Source organism: Oncorhynchus keta, chromosome 35, assembly GCF_023373465.1.
Source record: "Oncorhynchus keta strain PuntledgeMale-10-30-2019 chromosome 35, Oket_V2, whole genome shotgun sequence".
In the NCBI taxonomy this organism is placed as follows: Eukaryota; Metazoa; Chordata; class Actinopteri; order Salmoniformes; family Salmonidae; genus Oncorhynchus; species Oncorhynchus keta.
In genome coordinates this window covers 63,495,413-63,504,564 of record NC_068455.1, presented here as the reverse complement: position 1 = coordinate 63,504,564, position 9,152 = coordinate 63,495,413, and the positions used below count along the sequence as shown (strand labels likewise).

At 37.7% G+C, this 9,152-nt stretch overlaps 1 protein-coding gene across 1 annotated transcript; it reads right to left on the bottom strand.

Moving 5' to 3' along the window:
- Window positions 1-1,630: 1,630 nt before the first annotated feature.
- LOC118368819 (immunoglobulin alpha-2 heavy chain-like) lies at window positions 1,631-3,913 on the bottom strand. The gene is made up of 4 exons (XM_035753248.2): window positions 3,820-3,913; window positions 3,229-3,594; window positions 2,647-2,997; window positions 1,631-2,460 (listed from the first exon to the last, which is right to left on the bottom strand). The coding sequence occupies exons 1-4, from the start codon at window positions 3,875-3,877 to the stop codon at window positions 2,336-2,338; spliced, it is 900 nt and encodes a 299-aa protein (XP_035609141.1). The 5' UTR covers window positions 3,878-3,913; the 3' UTR covers window positions 1,631-2,335.
- Window positions 3,914-9,152: the final 5,239 nt, after the last annotated feature.

Here is a 9,152-nt window from a genome sequence, read left to right as displayed (position 1 = left end):
ATTCTGTATGATTGTTTAGTTAGTTAGTAAATAAATAATTAAGCCAAATTGTGTATCACTGAATCATCATTTAGGCTTTGCTTTGTGCAGTTTTATGAAGTCAACAACATTCAGAATGAGACTGATATGAGGTAATAATAATTCATAATTGACTGTTATTGATGTGAGATATTTATATCTTTAGAGTTTAAGTCGGGAGATAGTAACTAGTTAAATAGCTTTTCCCATGGTGCCCCAAGTTAGATAATGAGTTAATTGTTACATGATTCATTTAATCACATAATAATTAAACATAGTTAATTGATTTGATAAAATAACAGTCATCACATCAATGATAGTCACGTCACGACAGTAGTTGTGTCCAAACTTTTGACTGGTACTGTATAAATATATATATTGGAAGACACTAAAAAAATTGAGTATAAAAACGTGTTTCCAATTTTGTTTCTTCTCACTAAGAATGTCTACATGTGGTTGTGTGGTTCTCTTTAGCCAATGTATCTACTCAAGTGAAAGTAACCAAGCCTGACATTGAAGGTAAGACATTAGAAAATATGGTCTCTAAAAAAAAATGTACATAAAATGTTACAAATATTCTAAATGTTTTATCTTATCCTCACACGGGACTCCACGTGGAGGTACAGTATTGTAAATGATATGTCTCGAGAATCAAACTCAATTTCAGAACTACATAACATTTGTTCTGGTTATTATCATTATTATCCTGATAGTAACAAATATTTTCCTAACAATCTTGCGGAGGAGAGCACTGCAAGAATGTACGTAGTGTGCTAAAGTTTATCTTAAAAAAAAATGTATTTAAGCTTTATTTAACCAGAAAGGGTACATTGAGATTTGAAATCTCTTATTTTCAAGAGCGTCCTGGCCAAGATAGACAGCACAGTCATTACACTATTACAGACAGACAACATGAAAAGCTACAATAATCTAGTAAAAACCATAGAATTCACAAGAGTATAACAAAATCATAAAACAGCCAATTTAAAACATTGACAGGTCAGGGAATCAGTCTCAAAATCCTTCATTGGTGACTTAAAAACACCAATTGGGACAAGTTCTTCCAGTTTAAAAGGTGTTTCAAGACGATGGCGCAGAGTACATAAAAGCCCTTTTACCAAATTCAGTTCGAACATTTGGAACAGTTAGCAGGATAAAGTCCTGCGGACGAAGAGATTATCCACCACATTTCTGAACAATAAAAATGCCCAAATAAAATGGTAGTAAACCCAAAATGGCTTTGTAAATAAAAGTATACCAGTGACTGAGCCTACGAGTGACTAGAGAAGGCCAGCCAACCCTGGTATACAAAGTGCAGTGGTGAGTAAGGGTTTTGCAGTTTAAAATAAATCTCAAAGCGCCATGGTAAAGGGTGTCAATTGATCTCAAACACTGAGCGGAAGCATTCATATATAAAAGTAGCTGATACTAGCCTTCTGGCTTCAGAAGAAAAACCGGCCTTATTCCTAAAATAAAGTCCCAACTTCAGCTTCAATTTTTTTGTAAGTTGAATATGCAATTTAAAAGAGGCCGTCATCAACTAAAATTCCAAGATATTTAAATGAGGTTACAGTCTCAATCTCATTGCCCTGACAGGTAGTAATAGGTGAAATGTTCGGAGGTCTATTTCTTTCTTTAGAAAATACCATTATTTTAGTTTTGTCAGTATTGAGGATAAGCTTAAATTGACACAAGGTATGTTGAACAATATAAAAAGCAGTTTGCAAGACTTTGTCATGCCTTATACAAAATATATGATATATGAATGCAATATATTAATAGCATAAATTAATATTATATCATGTATGAATGGTAAACAATCATTTACAAAAAGTATATGTTTTGTTTTTTAATTAAGGTTGACCAAGCACACCCACAGTCCCGGTGAGTCATTTAGTAATTGTGGATAAAGCATGTATCTCTCTGTCTTTTTTTGAGAATCTGAACATGGACACAGAAAATTACACTGCACTGAGCATCTCAATGAACAGATGTAAGCATGGAAGAGGGAGAGGGCAGGGTGGAGACGTTTCTGAGAAGCACATTGTGTATGCTCCCTTAAAGCAACAGCTGTGAAATAGTCTTGTTTGAATATATTAACCCATCATACTTGATCCACTGTAGAATTGTCATTATTGAATAAAAATGTGCATATTATTTCAATAAAGATTATTTAATTTATTGAAAATCTGAACAGCAATATCTGCATCTTCAACGTGTCGAAAGGCTGACGAGCACTGAAACATTTGAAAAGACAGTAAATCCCATTTGCATTTGTGACAGCTAAAGGACTGAGAAGCTGAATCATTGAATTAATCTATTTCCTGTTGAGGTAGATGATGAAGAAGATGGTCAGACAGCAGAGGAGAACTCCAGTTCTTATGATGGAGAAGATGACAAGTATCATCATATCCGCTTCAGTCGCCACTTGAATATCACCACCTGAAAGAATGTCATGTTTTCTATTATACAGTAGAGGTTATTACAGTGTAATAATTTGTATTTTATTTTGCCTTTATTTGATCAGGTAAGTCATTGGGAACACATTGTGTTTTACAATAACTACCTGTATAAGTACAGTAAATGTAATGTTTATGTCATTTTAACAAAGAAGCATAAGCGGTTTACCTTGAATGTCCAGCTTGGTCCCTTCCCCAAAGAGTATCTCCCCACATAAGGCCACAGCACAGTAGTAAGTCCCAGCATCAGAAAGGTGTAGGTTCCTCTTGAGGAGGTTGTAGACACAGCTCTGTGTAGGAGACCCAGCCTCAGGGCTCTTCTCACACTGATCACTCCTGTCTCCATGGGTGTAAATGATTCCTGGATGGGATTCTCCTGAGCCATGTCTGAACCAATAGACACTGTGTTCTCCTGCACAGGTCTCCATGTGTATTGTACAGTTCAGAGTCACAGAGTCTCCTGGCTGGACTGACTCAGACACAGACTGCTCTACAACTGTCTTGCTGTTGGAGCCTGAATCTGAAAATAGGGTTTAAATATGTCAGCAAATCTGTGTTAACTATCTATAACTTCCCGTAGCAAAGTGTTCTTACTCATTGAGAGAATCATCTGAATGAGAGAACACCTGATATTAACTGTTTCCTTTTTTTTAATTCTCAGGATTTCTAATTACTACTCTTTATCTACAAATTCAGACTTTGTCTGAAAATATTTAAGGATTACTGAAATATTTTTTCCTCAGTACTGTACCTTTTATATTGAGGAAGGTTCCTTTTCCAAATTCCAACACATTTGAGTGTGCGCTCCCACAGTAGTACGAGGCTGAATCCAAGCTATTTATGTCTGAGATGCTGAGGTGATTTATTCCTTGGCCGCTTTGCACTGAATATCGAGGGTTACCCTTGAATTCATGGTAAAATGTAGGAGCCTCGTCATACCTATAGACTGTTGAGATGACCTGAGGTTTTTCTCCCAAGGGTTGCTTGTACCAAGAGAAATGCATGGCCATGTTGCCTTCATAGAAGCACTGCAAAGTCACTGTGTCCCCAACATTGGCTGACATGAGACCACTCGACTGTTGTATGGCTGAGGGCTCAGTCCCAACTCGTGCATGAGCTACAACAAAATAAAATACAACATCTTACACAAATATATAAACTGTTAAATATACATTAAAACATCATATTGGAATGCCTCAAAAGTGTCAATCAAAATCAATTGTATCATTGTATCATTGTACTCACTGTACTCACTGATGAAGGCAATCGCTAAATGTGGCTGAGTAAAAAAATATATATAGGAACTGAACATGCCATCGTAATAAAAGTAAATAAAACATACCCATCACTCCAAGAAGCAAAAATGTGTACAGTGGTGCGAACATCATAATAGCTGTCATCTTGTGTCTTGAGTGGAAACATCTACCTCTGCAGAACAACACTTCTCAAATGAGGTTATTTAGTTTCTGAGACGCATTGAATAGTCTGCGGTATCATATTTAGCATTTCAGCAGATTACAGGGTTTCCACAGTGAGCAGCGAGGATATTCTGAAGATAAACTGAGTGCTCCTGTGGTGACTTGACCTAACCCAGATTACAAGAGACCGGATGGACAGAGCTGAGCATCCTGTTGGGCTGGCACTACTGTGTTTATCTTCTTTGATATATGCTTTTAAATTTAATGCAGCAAAGGTCAGAATTTCACTTTTTGAATGAAGAACCAAGTTTAGCAAAATCCTGGCCTTAATTTTCTGAGGACAGATATTGTTGTCTTAACAACCCACTCCCCTTTAAGGACTGGGGAATGGCCAAGGTCTTTTACGCCTTGACAAGGCCAAAGGATTTATAAAGTAATTGTTGTATAATTTAAATATCAATGTCGTTTGTCAAATTTTTCTTTGGTGGTCTCTGAGGAGAAAAGTAGCTAGATAGCTCATCATTGGCTAGGCCCTCAGAAGCTCGATAGAAGGCATCTGCCATTCAACCGTATTAGAGCAGAATTTTGGAGTGACAGTAGAATCAACCAATCACAAATGGGTGGGATCATTTTGACAAAAACGTATGGAAACTCCCGCCATTCTCAAAGGCCGACAAGTCACCACGCAATAGCGAGCAGTAGTTTTTCCACAGTCTAAGCTAGCTAGTTTTTTTGTAGGCTGCTGTAGAATTTGTTATTGAAGATGATGTTGACGCTAATTTGTTTAAGTGAACCCTTTTTCAGATTAAGTTTCAACAAAAAGTTGTTTCAAATGATCATCATCTGGTGAGTGGAATTGTTTTTATGTTGCAGCTCGCTTGCTGTTGCTAACTATCTGTTTGAAAATAATGTGTTATGCATGTGTAACATTGTTGTATTTAACCTTTAGATCACTGGTTAGTGTATGTGATTAATATGATAACGATGTTTGCAATGAGAGTTAATAGCTGTACATTTCGATTGGTAAGTGTTTAGCCTAATGGTTGAGTTTTTGTGTTCTTATGATTGGGACCTACTGGCTTATTACGTCCTCATGAATGGACTGCTTATTCTATAACATCATGCTGTGTGTGACTGCTGTCTTTCTATCAGTCTATGTGTTTTACAGAAAGTGCACTCCTGTCAAACTCACATCCTTTGATGTGTCACTGTTTTCCATTTGGGTGATAGTGTGATAGTGACGGTGTTAGGCTACCATGCAGTAGGTTGTGTAAGCAATGTGGTTGTTGTTGTTGTTGGTAACATTAGTGCAGATTCTGTGTCAGTTTTTCTAGATTTTTGTTTTGAGTTCAGTACAACGTTTTGGAAGATTTTTCCCCCTCTGAAGGGCTAGGTCCAGTAGCCACGGTTTGCCACTGCCTCCAGTAAGGTATACTATGCGTGAATTACAAGCCACTGCTCCTGCCAATCGCAAGATATTACAGTTCAACAAACAATTAGGAAAATAGTGCATGTTGGGAAATATTACATATTGTTCTATGTAGAACCCACCTTGCTTTCCAAAGAATCATCAAAGAACCCTTTCTTCAAAAAACAGGTTCTTAGGATAATAAAGGTTCTAGCTACAAAGAACCCGTGTCTTTCAAAAATAGTTATTCTAATCAAAATGGTTCTTGTTAGAATTCTATTCCTCCGCAAAGAACCCTTTCGAAAATGCTTTTTCTAAGAGTTTAGAATAAATAAACTCATACGTTGGGGGTGTCTGTCTTACAGTGAGAACAGATTTAGATCCAGACCCTTTTAAAATTCTATTACTTTAAAATGGACAAAATATGTTTGACCAACTGGTCTGTTGAAATACGTTTGAACAATTTACGAGTATTTACAATTTTGGGAACCTCAATGATGATAAACTACAGTCTACACCTCAAACATCTTATCATTCTCTCTATCAAACCAAATGCAAGAGTTGAAAATCAGTGGTTGGTGGTAATTAAATAAATGTATCTGTGGTCATTGTATACAGCTATGGTTGTCACACTTTGTCCCGCCCATAATCTCAAATTACTTTCATCTCTCTTATTTGAATATTCAGTCCTTCATTCATGGTCTGGCAGTGCAGATCTTAACACAGAATGGAACTCATATATATACCAGCTCTCATCCTCTAAGGCTTATTGTATCTTCAGTTCACATTCTGTGATTCATCAATAGATTTGGTCTCTCACATTGTCGTGACTGTCTTTTATAGTGCGTTCGGAAAGTAGTCAGATCCCTTGATTTTTTTCTCCAAATTTTGTTACATTACAGCCCTTTTCTAAAATGGATTAAATTGTTGTTTTTTTCATCAATCTACACACAATTTCCCATAATAACCAAGCAAAAACATGTTTTTAGAAATATTTGCTAATGTATTAAATATAAAAACTGATATCACATTTACATAAATATTCAGACCCTTTACTCAGTACTTTCTTGAAGCACCTTTGGCAGCGATTACAGCATCAAGTCTTCTTGGGTATGATGCTACAAGCTTGGCACATCTGTATTTGGGGAGTTTCTCCCTTTCTTCTCTGCAGATCCTCTCAAGCTCTGTCAGGTTGGATGTGGAGCATTGCTGCACAGCTATTTTCAGGTCTCTCCAGAGATGTTCGATCGGGTTCAAGTCCAGTCTCTTGCTGGAAATTCAGAGACTCGTCCTGAAGCCACTCCTGCATTGTCTTGGCTGTGTGCTTAGGGTCGTTGTCCTGTCAGAAAGTGAATCTTCGCACAGGTCTGAGGTCCTGAGCACTCTTGAAAAGGTTTTCATCAAGGATCTCTCTGTACTTTGCTCCATTAATCTTTGCCTCAATCCTGACTTGTCCTTGCTGCTGAAAAACATCCCAACAGCATGATGCTGCCAACGCCATGCTTCACCGTAGTGGTGGTGCCAGGTTTCCTCCAGATGTGACGCTTGGCATTCAGAGAATCTTGCTTCTCATGTTCTGAGAGTCTTTAGGTGCCTTTTGGCAAGCTCCAAGTGGGCTGTCTTGTGCCTTTTACTGAGAAGTGGCTTCCGTCTGGCCACTCTACCAGAGAGGCCTGATTGGTGGAGTGCTGCGGAGATGGTTGTCCTTCTAGAAGGTTCTCCACAGAGGAAATCTAGAGATCTGTCAGAGTGACCATCGGGTTCTTGGTCACATCCCTGACCAAGGACCTTCTCCCTGATTGCTCAGTTTGGCCAGTCTTGATGGTTCCAAACTTCTTCCATTTAAGAATGTTGGAGGCCATTGTGTTCTTGGGCACATTCATTACTGCAGACACTTTTTGGTACCATTCTGCAGATCTATGCCTCGACACAATCCTGTCTCGGAGCTATACCGACAATTCCTTCGACCTCGTGTTGGTTTTTGCTCTGACATGCACTGTCAACTGTGGGACCTTATATAGACAGGTGTGTGCCTTTCCAAAGCATGTTCAATCAATTCATTTTACCACAAGTAGACTCCAATCAAGTTGTAGAAACTTCTCAAGCATTTTGGGGTGGCAGGTAGCCTAGTGGTTAGAGCGTTGGGCCAGTAACTGAAAGGTTGCTAGATCGAATCCCTGAACTGACAAGGTAAAAATCTGTTGTTCTGCCCCTGAAAAAGGCAGTTAACCCACAGTTCCTAAGCCATCAATGTGAGTAAGTAGTTGTTCTTAACTGACTTGCCTATTTAAATGATCAATGGAAACAGGATGCACCGGAGCTCAAATTCAATTCTCATAGCAAACTTTCTGAATACTTATGTAAATAAGGTATTTCTGTTTGAATTTTTAATAAATTAGCAAACATTTCTAAAAACACTTGGTTTTCTCTCTTTCAGATCGGACCCATGCTGTGTCTGTCTCTCTATCCCCGTTAGTGGTGGTCCATCCAGGGGATAATGTCACCCTCAGTGATGGTCCAGCCAGGCAGTGGTGGTTCTAACTTGTATGGCTCCTTGGGCGACCCCCCCCACACACACACACATGCAAAAAAAGCACCATTCTGCAATAACTGTCCTTTTTATTCAGACATTTGGAACAACACAAATAAATAATCATAACATTTAAAACTATATAAATATATACAAAAAGGAAGACTCGTAAATATCAAAAAGAAGTAACAAAGACAAATATAAACAAATTGTAGTATATAAATACAAATAAAAAGATAATTGAATTATTACACTATTACCCTATTGCTAACAGAAAACACAAATACAACTAAACTGCACAAAACCCGTAACACACAAATACACAAATAGAATAACACACTTAAAAAGAAGAGAACCTGATTATTACACTATTGCACTTCAAACAAGAAACATAAACTAAATTGGACAACTAATTGCATTAGTAATTGCATTAGTACTGTACAAAGTCAGATGTGCACCATTTGGTAGATTCCCCGCTCCCCCTACCTCGGGCTTCCAGTGGGGAGACCTGAGGTCAACCTACCCCTTTTTAAAAATGGGATATGTTGGCTGATTCAAGCAAGTCAACGGTTCAAAGCCCCTGTGCATCACGTCTATGTGGAGCTCTCTGCAAACTGTTAGTCATCAAAAATGGATTTCAGGCCAATCACATGAAAATGTTAATCACCAATAGAACTATCTTTCTCAAAATCACAGAGGTGGATGTAGCCTATTCTGGTGTGTACTTCTGTGGAATGTTGGGTAACTATTTCATCTTCACCAACGCAACTGTCCTGAAGCTCCAAGGTAATCTTTTCAAAAAATTGTCACCAAATCCACTAACATGTATCCGAGGAATCAGATATGTTAATGAGAAAATGTTGATATTATCTTACTACAGTTTGAATAACAGTGGAATATTTAGCTCTCCTAATCATCTGAAAGGTCACAAAGATTCTGACAAGGTGAGCACTGTGAAGAAGGTATATTTATATCATATTTCAGAATGAATTAATATGATAACATTATAGTACCACAGAATATAAATAAATTCACTGCCTCTTATACCAACCTTTTTTTCCAAAATATTTATATATTCTTAATTCCATTCCTTTACTTTAGGTTTGTGTGTATTGAGGCTAAATTGTTAGATATTACTTGTTAGATATTAGTGCACTGTTGGATCTAGAAACACAATGTCAGGCATATGTGTATAGGGGGCAGGGAAGTCGGGCAGAAGTCGTGACACACAAGCATTTCGCTACACCCGTAATAACATCTGCTAAACACGTGTATGTGACCAATAAAATTTGATTTGATTTGACCTAGTCTGAGAATTC